This window comes from Columba livia, chromosome 9 (assembly GCF_036013475.1).
Source record: "Columba livia isolate bColLiv1 breed racing homer chromosome 9, bColLiv1.pat.W.v2, whole genome shotgun sequence".
In the NCBI taxonomy this organism is placed as follows: domain Eukaryota; kingdom Metazoa; phylum Chordata; class Aves; order Columbiformes; family Columbidae; genus Columba; species Columba livia.
This window is the reverse complement of record NC_088610.1, coordinates 12,324,102-12,350,220: the sequence shown is the minus strand read 5'-3', so window position 1 is coordinate 12,350,220 and position 26,119 is coordinate 12,324,102. Positions and strand designations below refer to the sequence as shown.

The following is a 26,119-nucleotide window of genomic DNA, read 5'->3' as shown; positions in this document are numbered from 1 at the left end:
TAAAAAATGAGTGAGATCTAAGAACTCAATCTGGTGTTATAAGAATTTAGCATAGAATAGAATAGAAAAAAAAGAAAATATGTCTCTCATTTGTTTTAAATCAGCCAGTGGGACATTATCCTATATCAGGTTTCAGAGGTGCTGAGCCTCTATAGAAGAATTCCTTCCCAGATCAGTAAGTTTTAATCTTAGAGAAAATTTAAAAAGACGGTAAAGCATTTGGTGAAATTAATTTGTTTTAGGGTTGGTGCCACTGAGTCAGCGGACTGACTTTCATCTTGGCCAGTCACATTTTCTCATGTCAGCTCTTTTCCCTAGTTTCCTATAATCTGATTATTCTCAATATATACGCACACTAATATCCTCGGCAAGGCAGAGCTTCCTAAATTATTAACAGCATTAACAGTCTCATGACGGCCACAGTAATTATTTATCCTCCCTTTTGCGCAGTGCTCACAGCTGCTCTGCAGGGCAGCGGGACACGCTGTGTCCTGCAGCGCCCGCCACATGACGGTCCGACCGGGACACGGTGCGGGGAGCGGGACAGGCTGGCGTGACATCTGCTACAGCAGCCCCGCACCCCCCGGCACGTAGCCCGCCCTGCCCCGCAGCAGGGTACCGCCTCAGAACGACGGCGACGACGGCGGCGGCGGCGGCTCCGCCCGCTTCCACCCCGCCCCGCCCCGCCCCGCCCCTCCCCGCCCCGCCCCGCCCCGCCGTTCCATCCGGGCCCCTCCGCCGCGGCCGTTGGAAGCGTTCGAAACCCTCCTGCAGCCAATCATCGCAGAGCGCCACCACCCCATTCAGCAACCTGCTCTCGGGCACCGCAACAAGGACTGTTCACGAAACTTCCTACCGCCAATGGGGCGCCGCCTGGCCGCAAGCGGCAGGTGTGGCATCCAATCAGAGAGGGCAGAGAGGGAAGCGCTGTCCAAAAAGAGAGGGGAAGAGGGCGGGACATATCGGAACGATGCCGAATGAGGTGGCGGCTTACAGAGGAGCGGTGGGACGGGCAGCCAATGCGCGGCGCACTTAATGCGGCGGCTCGCTTTTTGAATTTGTGTTGGTGGCCGCTCATGGCGGAGCTTCTCTTTGCGGTTGGCGGCAGGTGGCATCAGTGGTGAGGGGGGAGCCAGCCCTGGGCGCTGGGAGCGGGCGGCTGTGGCGCAGGACGTGTGACCGGGCGGGGGCTGGGGGAGGCCGAGCCCGGGCAGGACAGCGGGCGGCCTGGGGCGGGGCCGGCTGAACTGGGCCGGGGGTGCCAGTGGGGCCTGGGGGCCGCTTGGGGCAGCCCCGCTGCTCAGCGCCGCCCCGGGCCCTCCCGGGGCTGCTGGCGGTCTCCTCGGGGCAGAGCGGAGGCCCAGGCCCGCTGGCACCTGCCGGCTCCTGTGGCGGGAGCAGCTGCCGCTGTCTGATCTTGCCTTCGGCGGCGTCCCAGCAGCGCAGCTCGTCACGCTTCTGGGTGGCTCTGGAGGGAAATGAGCGACACGGGTGGGTTTTGTACGTCCTGTTCTTGCTCTAGAAAACGTATGTTGGCGCATGACTGTTTTGTGCCATTTAGGCTTTCTGCGAACTGTTTTGAGGTCATTTGTAAGCATAAAGCTGTGTGGGCATTCAGGTCTCCCTGAATCCTGTAGCGATGGTGTTCTGACTTATGTTCTTTTTTTATGTAAGGGAAAACTTTTGCCTTCATGTCTTCTGTGTGCTGTTTGTTCTCTTCTGTATCTTGGCACCATCTGTGTGTAAGTCAGTCACTGGTATTATGTTATTAATTAATATGTGGCCATTAAGACAGGGATTTTTTTTTTTAAGTACACCTGAATGGAACACCATAAATAAATAAATTGGAAAAGCCATAAAGAAAGTCAATGCTCAGCCTAAAGTATGGGCTTCTCTCAAATATGCTATGAACTTTTCTGTAAGTTCATATACGTGTTGTTAGATATAACAACAGCTGCACGAAAGGAATCATATTGACATCTCATACTTTTTAAAAACAATCTATAGGATTTAAATTTAATGGTACCCTTAATTGGAGGGTGTGTGGTAATCATTATTAACAACGTGGTTTGAATCTTTCAAGATTATGCTTCCTTCCACCCTCACTACCGAAGAAAAGGTAATTGTATAACAGTTCCTGGTGGCATCTTTATAAGGTTTTGGATGGGTGATCCATCAAGACTCTTTCTGGTTAAAGTGACTTTCTCCTCTTCCTAGGTCTCAGGTTATTTGGAGATAAACTATAGTAGCTGGGTAACTGGGACTTACTGTTGAGAAACTTAATTCCATGGAGCCTGCACAACTTGTGTCTGACATTAAACTTGCAACGAAGGTGGCAATTTTGATAATTGAATATGCCTAGAATTATGGTAGATTTGTAGTGTTGACTTATACTACATCACTATATTAGGAATTACCTGATGTGTTATCAAGACATGAATCTTGTCCAAGAGTCTCAGATATGATCTCTTAAGCTGTAGAATACAAACTCTTTTCTATAGTGCCATTATGCAAAACACCTTTCTTTTTCTTGTCTTCTGATTTTTACTTTGCTATGTAACTGGACAGGCATTGCACAACTTGAACAACAGCATGTGCAGTTCTCACAGGGTTTAATGTGTCATTTGGATGGCTACTGTTTTAAAGGGGCACTTACAGTCATGAGGAGAACAGCTCTAGTTAAAGTGATACAGAGGGTTATTATACTATAGCTGTTCAGATAGTGCAGCTAGTCTAGATAACTTCTGATATCACTGTGCAAATATTTACGTTTGTGTGAATGATGAATCACAGGAAATGCATACTTTTTGCTTCACGTACAAAGGAAAATGTGCTACTTGTTGACCAGGTGTCTTAGGGGAAATTTTCTGGTACAAGCGTGACAAGTTTGTTTGATGGGCTGGGAAAGCATGGTGTTTTGTATCTGTGAGAAGACAGCAGGCCTCTTTATCTGATGATGAATGGATGCTTCTACTGTATTACAGTTCAAGTGCGACAATAGACTAGATCATATAGATAGACATATATGCTCTTATTACCTTCATGGAGACACTCATGTATTTTGAGAAACCTAATTTTTCTTTGAGTAAATTGTGCTGGTTCTGCTCCTGGGTGGTCATTTTTGTGTAACCACAGAAACCCTAGCCAGTTCAGCTGAAAAATCAAATTTTAGCAAGACACTATGTGTACCTTATTTTTTCTGCTGGTTTCACTGCAACAGTGCTAAACTTTGTCTCAAATTTAGCTTATAATAGTTTATCACTGAAGCAAAGAATAGCTTTTAGTTTGGTCGTTTGTGATTAGGCTTTTTAAAAAGAACACTAGGCTTAGTGCTTCCCTGCTGCTTGGGGTTCAAGTACAGTCTTTGCAGCTGCTTGTACAAATGAATGATTTCTGCCTGCTCAGAACCGTCTATATAGGTTTGTTGTCAGACATTTCTATCAGTTGTGTCACTTGTAACACTGTTTCATGACTACTCTGCCAGTGTGAGTGGGATTTAAGTAAGAGTTGGAATGTTTAGTGTTCAGAAGTCTGAAGTCACTTCTGACTGCCTTAGACTTTTATTAATGAGCTTTTTGCAACTGTAACAGTTTAGCACATCTATCTTCTAGCTGTTGAAGAAAGAAACCAGACACAATCATGGCTGACAGCAGTACATTGTTTTCTGAAACTGGAAGGAGCCTCTTGACTGATTCTTCTGTTCTTGATTCAAAAATTATAGAAGCCTCCAAAGAGAATGTGGTTCCTGGATCTGCTTTGGATGTTGAAGGTAATGGGAGAAGCTTATTTTAAGACTTCTATGTATGATTACTTTGTAGGTATTTAACAGTTTTGAAAAAGCAAAAGTGCTTTGCTAAACTACAGAACTGTATGTTCTTAGACACAAATAGTCTTGAGTTTGAAACTTGTTCAAGAACAAATACTAAAATTAAAAACACCAAAAGAGCCCAAACAAAACGAAACCAAACCAACCACAACAACAAAAAAGTTTGTTGTTTTTTTTTTTTTTCCCCTGCAATGCAGTAGCTAAAATCCAATGGCAGACTTTTGGTGTAAATGACATGGAGGCAACCAATCCTCCTTGTATTTTGAAAGCTTATTAATACATGAAGAAAAAAAACAAGATACCTAACTTCAGTGCTGATATTCCTTAGTGAAACTGAGGAGTTACTAGGAAGTAGTGGACTTTGTCAGCCAGGAATGCAGAAAGCAGAAAAGATAGCAGCTGTCTATTTTCCAGCAGGTCTTGGTATCTAATTCTGCTGGAAGCATTAAGTCAACAATTTTCTTTTGTTCTTCCCTCTCTCCCTATCTCCCCTTTCACTGTTGCTGACTCCTCTTGCATGTTCTTTCTTTGTAAGGTAACTGGTCATGAATTGCAGGATCTTGTTTTACCATATACTAGAAAGTTTAGGCTCTGTGGTCAGTTGAGTTCGCCTTGATTAAAGGACAGGCTTCTTGAGGTAACATTTATTTTCAGGCTTGTTCCTTATAAATTAGGTATCTTGAAAGGATGCAGTCTGCCTGTATTCTTCTGTATATTAGTGGTTGATTTTTAGGAATAATGTGGCTCTTTCTTTTAAAATACAAATAATATCCTTGTTTTCCTATAAGCAGAAGAGATGCCTCAAATAGAAACAAGAGTGGTTTTGGTTCAGGAAGCAGGGAAACATGAGGAGCTTCTGAAAGCCTTGGAGGTATGTGGGCCTAAGATAAAACAGTTGCTGGAGTGAGATGGTGTGCTTTTAGACTTCTAGTAACCAATTTGGTTTTGTACTAAAGTTCTGCTCTTCCACAGACCATTAAGATAATGGAAGTACCAGTTATAAAGATAAAGGAAACTGGTCCTGATAAATCAGAAGAAAAGCTAATAAAAAGTATTATTCTTATGGTATGTCATGCAATTAAGCACATGTGATTGCATGCAGCATGTTACACTTCACTGGGACTCAAATATGTATATGCTTGAATTTGTATTAATTGCGTGTGAAGGTCACAATATATATTAATGTTTCTGATGGTATCTCTTGAAGCTCGTCAAAATCATCACTTTCTTACAAGCACTTTCTAAAATATGGAAATAATATCTGCAGCTCTTGATTAGTGGTGTTTCCTAACGGGGATAGAAATATGGAGACACTCAATTGCATGCTTATATTCAGTCAACACATAAGTTTTTGCTATGAACTGACTTCATAATTGGTTAATTGACTTTTCTTTCAATTGAAAGCTGCAATTAACCTTAAGTGTAAGAAGTGGTTCTTCATTTCTGGATGTGAAAAACCTAGAAAATAAAATTTGGAGCTAATGACTGAAATTGGAACAGAACAAATTTTTAAAGCCCTTAAAAATATCAAGCAATGAAAAAGATTGACTTCAGTTCTTTATATCTTATGCAGCACAGAACTTGTTGCAAGCTGGATGCTACTTTTTTGTAGCATCTACAAGTACCGTAAGCTGTTCTGACAGTCTGAAATTTCATTTATCTTTTGTGCTTAGTTGGTGGTTTTTTTTTCTATCTGTAGATATTTTTCTATACTTTATTATCAGTGTGAACTGATGTGTAAACTTCTGAAGTAGTAGAGTCCTTATTCTTCATAAGGAGGAATTGCTTTAAGACATTTTAGGTGCAGTTCATAGCTATTCTTATGCTGCAGAACCCTGTATCTCATTCAGCTTTCACAAATCCTAAGAGTCTGTCTCTGTTGAAATCTGAATCATACATTTTACTAGTGATCTAAAATGAAAGTCCATTGAACTTTGACACTAGTGTAAGTATGTCACCTGAATAATGCTTTCCCCTTCATCCTCTTACATCAAGGAAATTAAAGTGCCCTACATAAAGACAGACACGATAGAAGAGCTTGGCGATTCTGATTCCCCAGAATTTGAGACCATCTTTGTTGTGTCAGACTTCCAAGATTCTATCTTTAACAACCTCTGCAAAGCAGATTGTCGTGTCATTGGACCTCCAGTTGTGTTGCACTGTGCGCACAAAGGAAAGGTATGTGCTTTCTGTTGGAATCTGCTTAGTGCTTCTCTGATGCAGAGAGTTCTAAATATTAAGTGTTCAAAATGAAATCTATTTTGCTTTGTCAATCAATCTTAAGTATTCTTAACACTGAATGTTAAGAAAAGCAAGTTTCTAATACCATGTTACAATGTTGCATGTAGTGAGAAAGTACAGGGAGACTAGTAAGGCTACAACTACTGCAGTAGTTATGGGAGTTGTTGACCCACTAGTAGGAACTGTGCCATTAGGGAAGGCAGCTCCCGCCGATGCTTTGCATGTCCAAAAATTGTCATGTACAGGGGATGGACTGGGGAGGAGAAAAAAAGAAAGAGTGCTACCTGTGGAACGGGGGATGCTCAAGTTAATTTATCAGAATGCAGGTCTGGAGCTGAGGTATGACTGAATACACAGACTTGGACTAGTGCCTGATGCATTTTAATACTAGGAACAATAGTACTGTACTAAAAAGAATGTTAAAACTCTAATGGAAACAGCATGCTTTTGACTAATAAACTTGCTTCTTACTTTCAGCCTTTACCTTTCTCCTGTCGTCCACTGTACTGTGCAAGTATGTTGAACTTGGTACTGTGCTTTACAGGATTCAGAAAGAAAGATGAATTAGTAAGACTTTTTTCTTTTGGATTGTTAAAGCCATGTTAATTTTATTTTCTAAATAACTTTCTGTTCTATCACCTGTAGGTTTTAACTGTGACTAGAGCTCGTATGGGGGGAATGAGTTGCTTGGTTTGTTTTGTTCTCTTGTTTTGTTGTGTGTCCAGGGGCAGTGATGTTTCAGGATGGGAACAAAATTGTTTCCTTGTGCAAGTCCTGTGATGCCGTTTTTGGTTGCTCTTTTGTTGAAGGACATTAAATGGCTCTAATTCATTAACGCTTAAAGACTGGTAGACTTGGGCTTTCATATAAGATGATGTTTACCCAATAGTGTCATCTTATTTGTACAGGTAGTAGTGTGGTCCAGTAAAGCTTTGCAGTTCTGTTTGGAGCATTTGCAGACATACTATCTTGCTATCAGGACTTAACTCTTGACATTAGAGAAGTTTTCCATTTCAGTGGTGCAGGTGGCACCTAATTTTCCTATTGGACACCTGGGAATCAACAATATGGCTCCACATTTTCATATGGAGAAAAAAAAAACCAAACCAAAAAAAAAGCCTTTGCCCAGTATTAGTGATAGTCAGGTTTGATCTGCTAGATTCAAGTTGAACTAATCGGTCTTCTGTAAATTCTGTCAATTGCCCCTTCAGATATAACAGAATTGGCTAAATCAATGAGGATAACATGCTTAAAATCTGTTGTGTGTGAAATGGTGAAGTGATTATGTATGATTATCACGAGAGTACTGGTGGCATGGGTAGTTTTCCTAAAGCTACCCGGCAAGCCTGTATTAAATGCTAAAAAAGAAAAGTTAATAGTTTTTCTAATGTATCAGCTATATCTTCTCCTGTAGTGGTACAGGTTGTTTTAGGAAAAAATTGGAGCATTTCTATTCTGAGCTATTTAATGTAATCTCCTGTAGCTTGCTTTGTAAAATATTTTTGTGCTATTCTCACTCTGCACTGTACAGTTCAAAAGATATACTGTGAACTTATTTTGTCTATATTTTTCAGGTTAAGCTAGTGACCTTGGTTCATCATATGGGTGGTATTATTCGAAGGGACTTTAGCTCCAAAGTTACACATCTGGTGGCTAACTCAACACATGGAGACAAATTCAGAGTATGTAAGCTTGAGCTGGTACTTCATGGAAACTTTAAGAATTTCGCTCTTGTAGGCTAAATCTGTAAATTATACTTCAGCTTGTAAGTTGCTGTTTTTCCTGTACTAAAACCAGTGACTTGTAATGGTGAATTCATCTTGATCTAGTGTTAAGCTCTGACATGTTTTTGTCTCTGTTCGAGATCTAAATAATATAAACTGCCTGAATGCAAAGGCTTTGAAATAGACGAGTATAGTAAATAACAAGAACCAAGACACTTAATGTTACTGATGTTATCAGTACTTAAGACATTGATAAACATTTGTTCATCAATGGACAAGTGTTTATGTATCAACATGCCTGCTTTTTTTTGCTCATCCAAACATTAAACTTCAAAGTAATTTGCAAACAACTTTAGTGCTCAATTTGTGTGCATTAAAATTATTTTAACTTGTTAGGTATAAATATGTGTAGGTGCTTTTGTTTTCTGACAACACTAAAAGGGAATCCTTCAGGTCACGTATGTCCAGTTGACAAGTAAATACAAGTTTATAGGTCACATGGAATGTGATATAGCAATGCCTATATCCCTTGACTCTCCCTTGTTTGAATTATTAGTAGGCTTTTGTCTTTTTCTTTGTCTGTCTTTCTAATTTTCCAGTTGGAAGAGAAGACCTAATTTCTAATTGTTCAAACACTTCTTTCTGCCAGCTCAAAGGGAAAAAGTAGGAAAATTTTACAATTTCTTTCAAGCAGTCACGGAGGTTACCTTTGGAATAGTTGTTTTCTCTTGTGTAAAAGCAGACAAAGATGTTTGTCTTCATACAAAGTATTAAAAGCAGAAAAAGGTCCTGTATTCCACTGGAACAGAGACTTGGCTTTGTGAGTGAAGGATATCAGACTAACAAAATGATGCACTTTCTAAAAAGTGTCAAAATAGCTATTGATTGGATTTCCCAGCGACTGAGGAATTAATACATTCTAACTCTGGGGAGTTACAGTTGAATATGATTCTTGAAGGAATATGTTCACTTTTTGCAGTATCTGTCTTGAAAAGTAAAGGCAAGGTTACAAGTTTTTCTTGGCACGAGAAAGATTTAAATGCAAATTCTTACTTGGTACAACTTGTGCTTTTCCTGTTTTGTAGATTGCTGTAAGTCTTGGTACTCCTATTGTGAAAGCTGAGTGGATTTACAAGGCTTGGGAGAAAAGGAATGAAAGGTAGGTTTTTATTTTCCTTCTGCCTTAACCTTGCATCCTGTTAACCTGTAGTGTTGTGAGCTTCTGTTTGAATAGTGATGTAATGATGATTGACCTTTTCGTGCACCTTTTTTTTTCCCCCAGTGATTTTTGTGCAGCTGATGATGACTTCAGAAATCAGTTCAAGGTTCCTCCCTTCCAGGACTGCATGTTAAGTTTCCTTGGGTTCTCTGATGATGAGAAAGCTAGCATGGAAGAAATGACAGAAATGCAAGGTTATTGTTTATGCAAGTTGACCCGTGGAAAGAATGGGGTTTATAACTGATAAATACTTAACTGAAGCTGAAATCTTGGACTGTGAATCGTGAAGCATTAATGAAGACTCATCAACTTTGAGAACTACAGATTGACTTTTAGATGTCGCTGTATGCATAGGTTCTGGTAGCTATTGAAGACTTTAAACTTCCTAGGCTGATTGAAACTACAGAATTTAAAAAGTAATTATAGGATGCTTGAAGACACCTGGGAAAACCTGCTACATAATATGTATATTCTGCTTCAGTTTTTGTAATCAGCTTTGTGGTATTCATCTCTGCGTAATTCAGAGAAAGCAACTATGATGTTTACAACTTTGATATGAATCATCCCTGGTAAAATACTTAATTGGAAGTGTTCAATTTTTCAGTAGTGTGTAGTACAATATTAATAATCACATTGACAGTAATGAGGTAACAGATAACTTACAAGTCTCCTGTTTACCTGAAACTACATATAAGGTTGTGACATGCACAGGTTGTAGTTTGTGGATGTCTTTAGGGTGAGTATTGCTGGCTTGCTCTTCTGAGAAACAGGAAAAGTTTTCCAGTGCCAGATGGCTTGAAAGGCCCTCTAAATTCTGTGTACTCTTGAATTTTCGATATGAGCTTTACTCCTGCATATTACATCTGATTTCTGAAAAGCTATCCACTGCAGGTGGACATATGCAGGGTGTTATGTAGACCCCAGCAACTGATCAGCTCACTAAAGGGTTCATCTCTCTGGCTCTTCTCTCATGCTACTAATTTCTAACAATAATCTTGCTAATTTGCCTTTTTTTTTTTTTTTTTCTAAATCTAGGAGGACATTATTTACCAGTTGGTGATGAAAGGTGTACACACTTAGTGGTTGAAGAAAGTACAGTGAAAGATCTTCCATTTGAACCTTTAAAAAAACTTTATGTTGTAAAGCAAGAGGTTAGTGCTGACAAGTTCTTGGAATTCCTATATAATACTTGTTATGTGAGAAACTTTTCTTTTACAGAATAAGCCACATGTTTGCATTTGGTATGCAAACTGCCGTACTATTATATGTATCATTTTCAATATTTTTAACTTGGGTTGAAGCGCTGTAATGTGTGTTTAATGTATGGTTTGTTTTTCCTGTAGTGGTTCTGGGGAAGCATTCAAATGGATGCCAGAGCTGGAGAGTCCATGTATTTATTTGAGAAGGTATGCTGAAGTCTTGTGTAACATGCAGCATGTATTTGGTGGTAAAATTAGCATGTGCAATAGGATGCATGGGGACAGAAATCCAATGTTTTAAAGCAGCACTTGCATTCCAGATAATGGATTATAAATTTTATACATAGAATGCTAATTTAGAAATTATTTTCTGCTTTCCAGAGGTTGAACTTATTTTCAGTTAAATAAAGTATTAGTGTGGTTTCCAGTTCAAAAGAAAAAAAATAAAAAAGGCTTTGCCTAAGGAGAGTTGTGTTGCCTACTGGTCTCTACGGTTAACTGACTTTTGCACTGGACTGAGCTGGACACGGCAGCTAAAAACACCAAACTGAAGTTTCTTTTCCAACAGTCAGAGAGTCCTGGCCTCAAGAAGTCTGTGTCGCTGCTTTCTCTGAGTACTCCAAACAGCAATCGCAAGAGACGCCGTTTGAAAGAGACTCTTGCACAACTGACCAGAGAAACGGACCTGTCGCCGTTCCCTCCTCGAAAACGCCCGTCAGCTGAACACTCGCTTTCTATTGGGTCCTTGCTGGATATTTCTAACACTCCAGAGTCGAGCACTGCCAGTGGAGGTAAAGCTAATAACTCATTCAGATACACTTTCAATGCTTAAGAGTGCTTTGCATACAAGTGGTGATGGTAGTAGTAGGGAAGTCTTACAGGTTTTGCTGCAGATTTCTTAAGTAATTCCAGGCTTTCTCCTTTTGAAAGTGTGCAGAAAGCAGAATTGGACCGAAGAGTTCAGACAGAGACAGAGGCCAGGTTGCCTTTTGTCATCACAGTAAGCATATTCGTATATGAAGGAAAACATATGGACTTGGTAAATATGAATTACAAGTATTACAGCAAAATGTTTCAAATACTCTGCTGAAAATCTGCAGCAAATAAGCAATGTAGTTAACAGTAAATAACCTAAAAACCTCTCCAGTAGGATACTTGGAGAAAGGATGACAAAGATTCTGTTCTGAGGAAGTCAGAGGGAAAATTCCTGCAAAGCCCTGTCATAGATCTTTGAAATGTTCTGTTGAGGTAATGTTATTTGTACCAGTAAACTGTCATGTCTAAAACCCCACAAGAATATAAATCAGCTGGTTTTGATGAGTTAATGGGCAAGGAACTTGGTTGCACATGGTGGTTGTGGAAGAGAGGAAACTGCAAAATTTTGGGTTAGTTAAAAGCTGAGGTTTGGAAAAAAACAACACACACACAAAACAAAAACAAACAAACAAAAAACCAAACCCAAACAACAACAAAGTCCCAATTCCATCATAGAGGAGGTATCTGGAGTTGCTACTGCTGTAAAAAAGCCCCTGTATACAAATAAAATAAATCTCCATGAGGCACAACCTATAAGTGATAAGTCAGAAGAGATACAGGAAAGATCAGCTTACTCTTAAGACCAGCTTTCTTAATGCTCTTGTAACCCCTGGTACAGAGTTTTCTTCTAATCCGACATCAGCAGACAGTTTCAGAAAAAGTGCTAGTTTTAAAACAACAGGTAAGGTACTTTTAGTAACTGGCAGAATGAGTGAGTGCAGGTCTCTGAGGTCCAATACATGAGCAAGTATTTACAACTAATGGACTGTTCCAGGTCCACCTCAGTTTTATCATTAAGAGAAATCACTTTACTTTCTGTGTCTTTCCCCCCTGCCCACAATAAGATTAAATCTAGGTGTTGTATGCAAGGACTGATTTTAATAAATGGTTTTGAGCTACATACCTAATGCAAGGATGGTAGACAATGAAAGGTAATTGTTTACATGGCTAAGTGAAAGTAGAAAAGTACTCTTGTACCTGGTGTATGTATAAATAATGTTCAGCACCTAATCCTCACTTTCTACTGAACATAATAGGGTTAAATCATTGACCTGTCCATAAATGGGTTACTAATTTTGAAGAATAATATATTACTGTTGTTCTGTAATTAGGCTGTAATGAAGCCATTTTCTAGAAAGAGCTCTGATAACTCTAGGATAACCTACAGAACAGCCTTTTTTTTTTTAATTAAAAAAGCTATCTTCCCTTAAAAATTATGAAGGTTTTTTCCTGTCTTTGAGGATGAGCTTTTTTTAGGGATTCTATTGTAATACAGCTGTATTTTCTTTTGGGAATTTCTCTTCATCAGAAACACCAAAATCCTGTGCAAGGCCTTCCAAAAACTCAACTCCTCTTCCACTGAAGCAGTCTGCAAGATGGCAGGTTGCAAAGGAATTGTATCAGACAGAAAGTAACTATGTTGATATTCTAACAACAATCATTCAGGTAAGCTGGTTTTAAGGTAAGTACAGTTCAACTGTAATAAGACATCCAGTGTTTATATCCCTGATTATTTTCAACCTGTTATCTGCAGGGTGTTGAGGGCTTGGGTGCACGAAAGGTTTATAAAAAGACGACCATGTAAACAGTCATATGTAATTTTACTGACATATAAAAATGTTTAGTATGTGTTAATGATAAAGGCTGGAAAATACAATTTCTAATCTGAGATCTGCAGTGGAGTTGCTGTTTGTATGGAAATTCTAAGCTTTAGGAAAACAGTATCTTCATAACTCAGATTGTCAAGATATTAGTGAATAGAGAGAGGTGGCAGGGGAAAAAGCTTTTTATTATTATTATTACAAGAAAAGCAGAATAGGAAACAGCTTACAGGAAGAGCTTTATTTCTAGAAAGTCTATTTCCATTGCAGCTGATTATCTACTTACAGAAATACTGATGTGTATGAGTAAAAAAGTAGATTAAAGGGGGTTACATGGTAGTGATGTATTGAATTTAGTGTTTGTATCTTAAAACCACTCCTCCATAACCTGCTCTTGCTAAATGGGAGTATCTCAAGACTCTGACTGTAGGAAAGTATGTTTTGGAAGGAAAACACTGTTGCTGTCATAACTGTTTCTAATGTAGTGTGTGGCAGTTGGAAGGACATTAACATTTTTGTCTAATTCATCAGTTATTTCAAGTTCCATTGGAGAAGGAAGGACAGCTTGGAGGACCAATCCTTGCACAGGAAGAGATTAAGACCATATTTGGCAGTATTCCAGATATTCTTGATGTGCATACTAAAATCAAGGTAAGCTGCAACTTCTCCCATGCAGGGGAAGCTTTGGTACAGACCTTGAATATTTTCTGCATGCTTTGAGTTGTATTTGCTGAATAGCTGTAGATTCATCCTAGTGCTGTTACATGCTGTTCAACCTATGGAATTATATGCAAATCCAAGGTATGCTTTAAGATGTAACAGCTTTGTATAGATCACAGAATCACATAAATATCTGAGGTCTCAGGATTGTGCATGTAACTAATACTGCCATTCATGAGCTGGCTTCTGCTTTTCCATTTTAATCCTTCCGCCTGTAGGATGCTTTCTGTCAAAGGGGTCAGTGGTGTCAAACAGTGTGGTCTAACTCGCAAGTGCTTACAACATACTTGCTTCTATTAAAAGCAGTAGCAAGGACTCTTGGGAGGATGGCTAAAGCTATGGAATTAAAACAAACAAAAAAAGCCAACAAAACAACAAAAATTAGCGTTTTCCTGGGCTTTGAACAAGTTCATATAAGGAGACTTGTATATTTGGTAGGAAAAACTGATCCCTCCTTAAATGGCTTTGAACCAATTGCCGGAAACTGCCAGCTCATAAAACTGGCTAGCGCTTCAATCTCTGAAGCAGTTGACCTGGTACTGAGGCTTAATAAGAGGTAATTAGAATTCCCTAAGAGATTATTTTCTTGAGGCTTTATTTATTTTATCTTTTGATCTGGATTGCAATAGCTATCTGAAGCCATCTCTGGGTCTCACAATAGACTATGATGCAAATGTTCCTCAGATATGAAGTAAAATATCCTTTAAATAATGGCACGTCTGTTCCTGTCTGCATTTCACAGTAGGCTTTTAAAATAGAGGGACTTGCAGACTGCCTGTAACTCAGTGGTTCGATGGTGTTTTGTTTTTCTTTCCAACTGTTGGGGTCCAGTCTAGTTAATCACTGCTAGGTATCGATATGCGCCCACTGAGACAGATGAAAGTAGAGCATGTGTGTTAGGTGGGATTTACCTGCAGTGTGCAGTGGAGATGTAGTGGTTGTGTTTTCCTTCACCTTTGGTGAAGCAGCAGCAAACGAATATTAATGGTGAATCCTTTTCGCTTAAGGTGAATCTTGAACCTTCAGCTGTGCCCTTCTGTCTCTGTTATTGGCTGACAGTGAATAAGCTTTATCCTTATCAACCTGATACAGGCTTACTAGCTTGGTCTCTCTTTCTTTGACACCCTGGTGCAACAAATGAGGGAAATCTATGCTAGTTCTATTTCAATCCTATCTTATGGACTCAACAGTCCTATATTAGTAGTTTGGTATTAATTAGAATTGGTTCAACAGTCTTCTGCGTATACTTTTTTAAATAATAATTTGGGATATGGTCTATAGTATGTTGGACACAGTAGTTTCATCTTCTTGCAGAGTTGGCTAGTGCTGATACACCACTAGGCTCTGCTTGCATTGATTCAAAATTATATTTAGTAAGCCAGAGGCCTCTTGCCTTCGGTTCTCAGTAGACCAACGTGGCTTAGTGTGAAATTGTACAGCTTTTCAGATTGCCTGTTTTGTGAGCCTGGAAGCATAGCTAATTATATGTGTTTGGCAGAACACCGACACCATCTTACAGTTCTGTGCAGTTGAGTCTTGTCTTATTTTCTTCCCCACATCTCTGCATGTGTTCTAGGAAGACCTTGAAGATCTCATGGTGAACTGGACTGAAAGCAAAAGTATTGGTGATATCATTCTTAAATATGTAAGTTTCTGTTTCTTTTTTTTTTTTTTAATGCGTTAGAGCTATTACAAGCTATTATCTTGCCCTACAAATAGTTCATTTGTAGCAGCTAGCAAACACAAGTAAAGCACTACTGAGTGAGAGAGAACACTAACTTATATAATTGGGTTTTCTGTTTAGACTTTTGAGTTGACTTAGGTGATGTATTTTGTATAGGTAATCCAAGTCAAGTTTGTGTGTGTCTGACCACTTGTGTGGGGGTGTAAAACTACAAATAGATATGGTTGAGAACTGTAATTTGCAACACTACGGACATGCTTTTTACTTGGACATTAAAAGGGCTCCTTCTGTGTCCTTAGCTATCTGGTGCCTCTGATCAGCTAGTAAATAACTAGGAAAATAGTTTCCACAAAAAGCTTCTTGTATTCTTCCTTCAAGATTTGAAATGTGTAAGTGAATAAGGACTCTGTGTTTTCCCACGTACAGAATGCACAGAAAGCTAGATCTGGGACTGCGGTGCATGTTAACATAAGTAGTCTGCTAGGTATCCTGTGCTTTTGCTGATCTCATCATTTGGAGGCAAACAGTATTTGGCATTAAAAAATCTTCAGTCTAAGGTATTGCTTCTGCTAATTTAATGCCTTTTAAAGGTGACTGCAGTAACTGGAGAAAATACCTTTCTGAAATTTCTAAAATTCTCCCCAAAAGCATCTTGCTAGGTGAGAATCTGTCTTCTACTTCAGCTGCTCAGCAGTTTCTGAGATTGTCATGTGTACTTGATGTTTTTGAGAGCAGTCTGCATTTAATCAGCAGCATTGAATCTTAGGCATCTGGCATGCAAAAAATGTCTTAACTGGTGAATATTCTATGAATACTCATGGGTTTACAACATACTTTTTATTATTCTTTATTGAAATGTGCCTTTCAGCAGCTTTGTGTGACTTGAGGCATATGAACATATGTACAATGCTACATAATACGTAAAGCAGAGCTGTAACAGTTGTTTCTTTCAGTCTAAAGACTTGTTGAAAACATACCCTCCATTTGTGAATTTCTTCGAAATGAGTAAGGAGACTATTACTAGATGTGAAAAACAGAAGCCAAGGTTTCATGCCTTCTTAAAGGTAAGTCTCTGCAGAACTGAGGCTCTGAGTAGAACACAGAGACCATTACCAAGTAAACTACTTAATGCAGTAGATGAAAGAATGGAATTTTTGGAAGCCTGGAGGGATGTGAACACTTCTTGGTGAGACAGAAATAGGAAAGATTTGAATTTCAATCCCTCAAGCTCCTCATAAAACTCTTTCATAAGATGTCCAAGTTCCTTCTCTGTTATGCAGCTTCCAAGGTAGTTTGATTATATGTGATTGTTGCTGGACAAAGTTCATACTGACTTCTTTCTCCCGAATACGTCTTCTCTTTTCTGTAAAGATAACTAGAGCTGCTGCTTTTTAGTGGTCCCCATCCCTGTGTTTAAAAGACTTGTATTTCTGAAATAGCTTTTAACTTGTTTTCAGCAGCTGTGATGTTCCAGGGAGGTAAAATCTCTCAACATTCTTGTGACTAATGAATAGGAACATAATAGTGGAAATTTAATGGGAAGATGATCTTCAAAGAAAGAGTTATCTGAAGATGTCTTAAAACTCTTGAGCTTTCGCATAAAGGTGTATAGTTGATTAACAGTGCAGCAAAGCTTTAACTGCTTCTCTGTATCTAACAAGTATCTCAAATCTTGGAGTCATCAAACTGACAGATGTCATCTCATGTTTTTGGAAGTATAGAGAATTGTATGCAAGTACTGATATCTAAAAGATGGGGAAATGAATAAGAGAACAGGTTATCCCTTGTCCCGTTCTATGTTAGCAACTGAAACAAGGACTGGCGGATTGATAATACGGACAGTTTACAACTAGACATTCTGAGAACATAAATCATGTGGTAAATACTGTGCAGATTTGAATATAATGTGTTATTAGCATGATCTGTTAATAGCTGAATATTTGTGGTAGACGGTTCTCTAACTTTTATTACAGTGCTAGATTCAAGGAAGACAATTTTTCTTGTAGTTTGTGATTTTGTGTGTGTGTGTATGTCTGGAAAAAAAGTAATAATTACTACCTTTCTTCCCTTTCTTTTCCCCAGATAAACCAGGTTAAACCTGAATGTGGTCGTCAAAGCCTAGCTGAACTCCTTATCCGTCCTGTTCAAAGGCTGCCTAGTGTTGCTTTACTATTAAATGGTAATTTAGTGATGTATTTTTTATTAGTTTATCTGTGGAGGTGTTAAAACCAAGATAATGCCTGCTTTTGTCATAATTAGAACAGCTTTTCTTATATAAAAAGAGCCTGATTCTAGGAGCTAATCATGTTTAATGGCAGTCAGCAAGATCTGTTACTGAAGAAAGCATGCGTTTGGCTACATTTCACTTGTTCATATATTTGTCTGCAGGATGCAGGTAGAGGAAAAGTTTGCTCTGACAACAGTTTTTTCCTCTTTGAATACAAATATAATTGAGATTCAAATGCAGCTAGCATAAATTAGAGGGCAATTCATATTGACAAGGCTCACAGCTTAATGTGTTCCAGTTGGTATCAACCACTTGCTGTAATAATGATTATGTTAATAATAATAATAATAAACCACACCGCCACCCTTTGCTTCAGTTACAAAAAGGCTTCCATGCTTGTCCCTGCACTTCAACAAAAACAGCACCTGCTCCTGTTGAGATTTTTCTTTTAAAATAGTTTGAGGGTTTGGTTTTGTATTCTAGGTGGGTTTTTCCTAAATGATATGCATGGACAATTGCTACTCAGCCTACTTCCCCAATTAATCAAGGTTATTTGGACTCCAGGATAGCTGTGGTTTCTTCAGTCATCTGACTTGCAATTTAAGCTTGAATTTTTTGTATTCCTTTTCAGATGCTTGTAATGTGTATGGTTGGTTATTTCGTTTTGTTTTTTAATTGTAGATATTAAGAAGCACACAACAGAAGACAACCCAGATAAAGTAACTCTGGAGAGAGCTATTGAATCATTAAAGGAAGTGATGACGTAAGTGGTGCTCATTCTGTGAAGTATAGATAAAATGTTTTGATATCTCTGTTCATTCCAAGTTCTTAGTGTGATGTTGCCATAGCTTTAGTCTCCATGTAAGTATACATAATTTTGTGTGTTTTACAGTCTCCTTTTTGCCACTGTCACTTTGGCATTCTGTGCCAGAGCTCTTGAAGGAGTACATGGCATTGTTTCCCAGCACTTCTACCTGAATGTCTGCGGACTCCCTGCCTCAGCATAAAGCTGAACCTCCAGAGTCCTCTGTTCTGTTTCAGCTCTTATTTTTGTCTGCTCTCTCCAGGGTGAAAGAGATGTGTATTGTCTTTAAATTTTACTTCTATGTGTATATCCACTGACAGACATGCTACTGGTGGAAGATTAGTTTCTGTTCTAGTCCTGTATTCCTGGCACCATTCCATAAGTTAATTAGCTTAAAGCTGAAGCTGTTTAGATTGTAGGTCTCACCTCCTTTGAAGTGTAGTATATGTCTACAGCAATGAGATCTCCTGTATTAATTGAGTAAATGTTTGTCTGATTTTTTTTTTTTTTTTTTTTTTTTTTAAACACGGCAACAACTACTTTTAAATTGTAATTATTTTTTGCATTTGCTTCTTGGTGAGCTGCAGTCCTGACTTTGGGAGATAAAATGCAGACTGTAAAGAACTGCATTGGGTTGGTCTCTAGTTTAAAATCTTGCGTGGCAGGGAAGGGGAATTGTATATTAACTGAACGGTGTGTCAGTGAATGATAACATGAGAAGAATATTGTTCTAGGTCTGAAGTTTCCTATGTGCTTAGCATATGGTATTTGGATACTTCAATGAGCAAGTGTGGTTCATTTTTGTATTTTCCTGTGCTGCTGTGTAAGCAATACTGCTGAATGTTTAGCTTCCTTATTTTTGTGTATCTTAAAAGCAGTGCATTCATTCATTGTTGCTTGATATTGAATATAATGTGCTTCCCTCAGACATATTAATGAAGACAAAAGAAAAACTGAGGCACAAAGGCAGTTCTTTGACGTTGTCTATGAAGTTGACGGATGTCCAGTAAGTAGTTTCTCTGAAACTTGCAGACCTGTAAAATGATTGTGCACTAGTTTGCTCCCTTTACAAAAGTATGTGTGGGTAAAATGCAATGGTGCCGTTTTAAACAGATATCTAGTGTTAAGCTGTAAGCAAGCAGTAATCCAGCCCTTGAACTAAATGCTTAATGAGCTGTGTGCTTCTGTCACTTAGGCCAATCTCTTGTCCTCTCACCGAAGCTTAGTTCAGCGTTTGGAAACCGTAGCACTTGGTGATGACCTCTGTGACAGGGGAGAACAGGTCACACTTTTTCTGTTCAATGATTGCCTAGAGGTAAGATGACTATATAAGTACATCTCATGAACTGAATTATAAAAGGCTTAGCACTACTTGTGAATATAAACAAGTAACGCTTAAAAACTTCGAAGCAGAATTCTAACTCACAGGAAGCTGATAGCTTAATGTGTGGTGCTGTTGCCTTTCCATTAGCTATTGTGTAAGCCAACAGAAGTAGCTAGTCAATTCTAGACGGTTGAAAGGTGTTAATACAGCATTTAGTGTCTTGCAGACCAATCAAAAATTTAAAAGCAGCTTAGTGTGTTAAGAAACAAACATTTATTTGAATAGTAGTTTGTGTAAGGCCAATGGATAAAAAAAGAGTCCTCAGAAGGCTCAGAAGGATGTTTGTCCTTTTAAAGTTTAGTCATACTTAATGTGAGTAAATAGTGAGCCTCTGGGCTAGGTCTCTCTGTACTTAGGCTACAAAAAAAATCCCATGTTAAATACTTGAGACTAACAGTGTATTAGGAAGAACTAAGAGAGAAAAGTAATCTAACGGGATCTTGGAGACTTCTGTGGAGACACTGAGGTTGCAAAGGACATTCATGAAAGTACTTGTTACTGCATACAGCAGTAAAGAACATTGTCTTTGTAGAAGACCAGCTCTCAAATAATCCAAAATTAGCGCTGTCTTAAGTAGCACTTAAGCACAAAAGCCAATTGTTGTGACTAGTGATGAACTCTTCCTGGGAGACAATTTGGCTCAGCTTCATCTTTTTTTGTAAAGGAAAGAAAGGAAAATGAAAACACTTTTAATAAAGCTTATTGGCTTTTCTTGTACAAATACAAGCAACTGAAGATACCTTACATAGAAAACATGTAAGATACTTATGTGTTAATGTAAAGTAAAAACTCATTGACCAACCTCTGCTGCAAAGCCCACTTGATGGCTTCATGGACAAGTAACAGCAGATGTTTCTAGGACATAACACACCACAGCCTAAGTTGGTTTGTGCATGTAAGTGTTGTCTTTTTTTGTTTGTTTGTTTAAATCTAGACTACCTTGTGGTAGGTTTCAAAGGGCCCTTGCCTGTTACACAAGGTATAACTGGGGTCTGTAGTGCAGAATTCCTCTTGATTTTTATCTTATTTTTGAGGTGAGTGTCAATAGACCTTCAAATTTTAACCTCTTTTATCTAACCACAGATTGCAAGGAAACGGCATAAAGTTATCGGTGCTTTCAAGAGTCCACATGGCCATACAAGACCTCCTGCATCTCTCAAGCATGTTGTTCTCATGCCTCTTTCCCAGATCAAGAAAGTCCTAGACATCAGGGAGACAGAAGGTCTGTACGTTCTTAAGTGTTGTGGTAGCTCATTAATACCGTGGTTCAGAGTACAAAGGATGAAGGTCTGCTGTTGTGGGATAGAATGCTAAATTATTTGCTGTATGGTGTGTTAGATATGTGATTTTAGTATAAGCTTCTGTTTGAAGCTCTGTATGAGCTTAAGAATTCCTTGTGTTGGCAGCTTTTGGCTTTTCAAAAATCACTGCAGGATGCCAAATTTGGCAGAACTACTAGATGGTATTAGCATAAGCCAACCAAATTGCAGTGTGAGTTAAGCTGGAGTGCACTTGACAGTTCTGGATTTACAGAACAAAACCACCAAATTTCAGTCCAGAGCATTAGGCTGATCAGAGACAAGTGCTGTTGCTGTGAAACTAGATCTTCATTTTAACTGGTGATAATGATGCTCAGGAGGAGCTGTGTTTAGAACCTTAGAAGAAAAAAATTAGATTACTTAATTTCTGTGGCTGCTTTGCCACATTCTGAGACTGCAGGGGTTTCACTCAAGTAATGTGTTGCTACAGCAGCAGAACTCATGCTCTGTTCCAGACTTGATAGTGTCTTCTAAAGAAGCCTAGTCAGACTAGTTTCTAGATGTATACCCTAGAAAGACAGATTAGATATATCACTGTAGGTGATGGTATGCAGGTCATACTTGTGCTTTATGTTCTCTGAAGCATCTGAACATAGAAACCCAGTAAAAAAAGAGATGGAAAAGATGGTAGGTAGTGTGATGCCTACCAGCATTTTGAAAAAGTACCTTAGGGTTTCTCTGTTAAGGGTTCTCTTTAAATTACTGTGCTACACTGAAGTGTTTGGGACTTGGGGATGGGAACTACTTGTAAGCATACCATTTAACATCTACTAAGAACTTCAGTATGTGAATCTTGGGAGAGGTCCGCTGCTTGCTATTATACACACTCCTACGTGACTGCGTTTCCAGTGCTGCTTTTTTGAATTGGCAATGGGTGGTTTTTTCTTTCTCTCTCAAGTGCGTTTAGCATGCTTCAACTGTGTCTGCTATAAAGCAGTATCCACAATGGATTAATTTTCTGCTATCAAGTGATCAATCTTTGTCAAGTTTAAACAGTAAAACTGTTGTAACTTGACTATTTTAATGTGTCATAAATAGTACTGATGTCTTTGTTGCTTTTTCCTGCTTTACAAAATAGGGTAAATGATGTTTTTCTTGTTCTCTGTTGATAAAGAAATGATCTGTCCAATGTTTCATGAGTTAGACAATGAAATTGATATTTACTGCTATATCCTATAAAGACTGACTACTCTGTAGACTATTGTATGCAGTTTATTTAGTGAATAAACAACTATTACATGAACAGTTGATTGCAGCCTCTTGGTGAAAGATAGGGACAGAACTCTGTGTTCTTGCAAGTAATACACCAGCTATCATGTAAATAAAAATAAAATCCTTGTACCAAATCATATTGTCTCTAACTCTCGTTCCTGACAGATGGAGGGGTAACTCTTCCAAAGGTTTCCCCTGAATGATATGAAAAATGACTGTTCGTTGTTTTAACTCCTTGCCTTTTTTTTTTTTTTTTAATAAACTGTAGATTGCCATAAAGCTTTTGCCTTAGTTGTGCGGCCACCTACAGAACCCAACAACAAGCTACTCAGTTTCCAGATGACAACTGAAGAACTTCCTAAAGAAGATTGGTTGAAAATGCTGTGTCGGCACGTGGCTAACACTATTTGTAAAGCAGATGCAGTAAGTGCTCTGGAAATATATTGCTGATTGGAAGTATTTCCCTCTTTTTGACTTGAAGCACATGAAGCTAAAGAACTTGTTAATAGTGGACATGCTTGAGGTGAACTAGAGCAGAAAATATTTCTGCTAGCACATCTGCAAGTGAGTGGTTAAAAGGTGGAAAAGGAAACAGCCTGGAAGTTAGTTTCTTCGGATGCTAATAAGTACTTAATCTAGAATCATGTCCTTCCCCACCACAAATTAATTATGAATAATTTAGATCTCCACTGCAGATCTTCAGTCGGGCAGGTCTAAACAAAGTTGTCTTCAGCTTGCTTCTTCTGCAGCTTTGTTTCCATTTACAATCCCAGCGTTGTGACTTGTATGTTTTGGCTTAACTCTGTGTTAGGTTGAATTCTTTGTTCTACACCTTATCTGCATGGGCACTGCAATGTAAGAGACACAAAGCATCTTCCTCCTATAGACAGAAGCTTACAATCTTAAAACAAGGAAATAAAGGTGGCACTGGCCTCCTCACATTCTTAGAAGTTCAGCATGTGGGCTTTCCACAGCCAGAAAACTACTAATTTGAAGAGATAATCTCCAACTAGAGCAAGAGACTTTCATTTGTGTTTTAATTATGGAAGACTGCATGCATATCAGTCATCCAAATTTGCTGAAAATATGTGCAGTACATATAGCTGAAACAACTTGATTTAAGCTAGAAATGTTTCATGTACTCCATTGTACTCTTACTGTAGGATGTTTGGTTATATGTGATTTTTTTAATTATTATTATTAGTTTTAGAGATATGCTTGTTTTGGGAGAGGTTGATTTACTTTGATTTACTAATCAAAGCAGCATCTTTTAGTTTTATTTTGTTTGGCTTGTCACCTATGGACTTATGAATAAGAAACTTGGCTTTGTGCTTTTCTTTGTTTCTTAGGTACTGACTAGGAAAAGTACTGATTCAGAAGTGTTAATTTACTTTGATTTGTCTGTTACTTATCTTCAGTCTCTTATATAAAACACAAAGGGATGGGAATTTTTTTAATAGAAATTTAACTCAGTGTAATGAATGTAACAACCCTATTGCCCCAGGACACTTAGAATCATATGCTGACAAATTGTAACCTACTATGCTGAATCTCATTGGTTCTGTAACTGCTGCTTTTTACCAATTGTATGATACTTTTTTTTCTTGCTGATTGAAGTGTCACATTGAGCTTCAGCTTAAGCATGCTTCCCCTTTTTCCTGGTTTCCAAGAGCTCAGTAGCATCATGTGAGAATGAGACAAAGTTGATTTTGCCACATGGTGGCAGTGAAGGCTTTAGCTACTACTACTACTTCGTTAGACACTACAAATAGCCATACAGCTTGCTGTCCGGTGTCCCGGTGACTTTTTTTTTTTTTTCCTTAGATAAACTGTATTTTATTTGTATTTATTTGTATGTCTCAAAATAAACTCCAAACAGCAACAAAAACCAACCCCCAATTTATGTAAGTAACTAGCCAGAGACTGCTTTGCACATGCTGGAGTTTGAATGAGCCATGAAAAATAAATCAAAGCTTGTGGTTATTCTGAAACATCCACTGGGCTTAAGCTGAAAGGTTTAGTCTTGATGTTTGGCAGCTGGAGCTATCAGGATTTCACTCCAGAAGGGTGCTGGCTGTGTCAGTGGAGCAAAGGGGCCTATGTGGTGTGGATCTCCCCAGTTATACTTCAGAACCACTGCGTTTTTTTTTTTTTTTTTATGGTGAATCCTGATCTTGAAAATGAATCAAACAAACCAAATGTCAAACTCCTGATGGTTTCATAAATGGATTGTACCAGCAGTTAATCTCATGATATGGCATGAAAGTAAATAGCTGCTTCAATGTATATGAAGAGTTAAATACAGAGGAATATGGCAATTAAAACCTCTAAATCTGACCTAATAAACTAGCAAATATTTTGACAGGTGCTGATGTTTGATTGTTAAGACTGTTTTTGTCTGTAGGAAAATCTCATCTATACTGCTGATCCTGACTCAGTTGAAGTAAATACTAAAGATATGGACAGTACTTTAAGCAGAGCATCCAGGGCAATAAAGAAAACATCAAAAAAGGTAAGATACTACAAAGACATTGCTTTACAGTAAACCCCACTTTGGTTGTGTTATTGTGCTAGTAGTCCTGTTTCAGGTGTTTTGTAGTACTTACAGTAGTGGCAGTAAAAACTTAATCTGAACTAAAACTCATAACTATAAGTTCCTTAAATAAAGAAGATGGGGAATGTTTGAGATTTTGACTGAGTAGTTTTGGAATATCTGTATATAGTCTTAAGTATTATGGTCATAATTATTATGTAGTCATTTTTTAGTCTGTCAAATACATTACAAAAAAAATCCCAACCCTCAGCTGTAACTATTTTTAGCATATTGAATGGAGTTTTTAAAGCTGCATGCAATTATCTAAATTCAAGTACCTTCAAAAGTGGGATGGGCGTGGAGTATGCACGTCTGGTAAGAAAGCAGACTTTGAAATAGCAAGGAAGTACGTGCCAAATGCTGGTGTCTGCATGTGGATGCTTTCCTTTGTGTGTAGCTTGGCTGTTCTCAGCTAATGGCCAGAAGAACTGTGCCCTGCTTTGCTAAGAGGGCCTGGCTGGCTGCGTTTGGCTAGTTTTGATGCAGTTATAATAACATTTACTACACATCCTACAGAGGTTTAAAAGTTCAACTGTAGCTTATATTACAGTTATTATTACAGCCCTTTTTTTTTTTTTTTGGTGCGTAACTGCTTGTCCAACTCCTCAGGTTACAAGAGCATTTTCTTTCTCAAAAACACCAAAGAGAGCTCTTCGAAGGGCTTTAATGTCTCATAGTGCAACAGAAGGAAGAAGTCCCAGTTCAGCTAATGAGAGTTATATAGGCAGCAGACTGACTAGTACGTCGTCATTAGCGGTAAGTAATTTGGCTGTGCAGGCCAAATAAGTAACCTTTTTAAGATCACAGTTATTTTAATGTCTGATGCTGATCTTTAACAATTTCAAGATCCACAGCAGAAAAAATATATTTTTAACTACATTCATAGATGTGTTATTTTCTGAGCAAGAGTTGTTTAATGAGAAGGCTTACTTGCTGAAAATGCAGAAAAATCTGCTGTATGTACTAGGAAGTGGGAGTTGTCTTGCACAATTAAGTTGGGGGGAGGAAAAGCCTCTTTTGCCAGAGATGGAATATATATCCTCTTCTGAAGGAGTGAGTAACTTCCAACATACTGTCTTATGTTGGTTCACACTTTTGATTTTGGACAATGTATACAAATGTGGTGTACAACCCCGAATAGTATTGTGAAAGTATCACAGAATCACAGGCTGGCTGGGGTTGGAAGGGACCTCTGGAGGTCATCCAATGTAACCCACCTGCTAAAGCAGGTTCACCAGAGCAGATTGCACAGGAATGTGTCCAGGTGGGTCTTGAGTATCTCTAGAGAGGGAGACTCCACACTCTCTGGGCAGCCTGTTCCAGTGCTCTG

General features: G+C 38.6%; 1 protein-coding gene across 12 annotated transcripts in view; it reads left to right on the top strand.

The window, feature by feature from the left end:
- Positions 1-751: 751 nt before the first annotated feature.
- The window catches only part of ECT2 (epithelial cell transforming 2), a 30,147-nt gene continuing 4,779 nt past the window's right edge, over positions 752-26,119 (top strand). For 2 of the 12 annotated variants that reach the window (XM_021300549.2, XM_021300543.2), the window contains exons 1-24: positions 960-1,120; positions 3,612-3,769; positions 4,615-4,697; positions 4,799-4,891; positions 5,822-6,004; positions 6,545-6,634; positions 7,642-7,749; positions 8,877-8,950; positions 9,074-9,204; positions 10,046-10,161; positions 10,354-10,416; positions 10,778-11,000; positions 12,554-12,690; positions 13,377-13,496; positions 15,142-15,210; positions 16,203-16,313; positions 17,332-17,428; positions 18,158-18,239; positions 19,209-19,287; positions 19,477-19,596; positions 20,749-20,887; positions 22,465-22,619; positions 24,601-24,708; positions 25,399-25,545. In XM_021300549.2, coding sequence (XP_021156224.1) covers positions 3,640-3,769; positions 4,615-4,697; positions 4,799-4,891; positions 5,822-6,004; positions 6,545-6,634; positions 7,642-7,749; positions 8,877-8,950; positions 9,074-9,204; positions 10,046-10,161; positions 10,354-10,416; positions 10,778-11,000; positions 12,554-12,690; positions 13,377-13,496; positions 15,142-15,210; positions 16,203-16,313; positions 17,332-17,428; positions 18,158-18,239; positions 19,209-19,287; positions 19,477-19,596; positions 20,749-20,887; positions 22,465-22,619; positions 24,601-24,708; positions 25,399-25,545 — 2,658 coding nt within the window. In that variant the 5' untranslated portion in view covers positions 960-1,120; positions 3,612-3,639. Of the gene's footprint in view, positions 1,121-1,287; positions 1,492-3,611; positions 3,770-4,614; positions 4,698-4,798; positions 4,892-5,821; positions 6,005-6,544; positions 6,635-7,641; positions 7,750-8,876; positions 8,951-9,073; positions 9,205-10,045; positions 10,162-10,353; positions 10,417-10,777; positions 11,001-12,553; positions 12,691-13,376; positions 13,497-15,141; positions 15,211-16,202; positions 16,314-17,331; positions 17,429-18,157; positions 18,240-19,208; positions 19,288-19,476; positions 19,597-20,748; positions 20,888-22,464; positions 22,620-24,600; positions 24,709-25,398; positions 25,546-26,119 lie in introns of those variants that run through there. The other 10 variants (XM_021300551.2, XM_021300547.2, XM_005512007.4 and 7 more) reach the window with 9 other exon arrangements.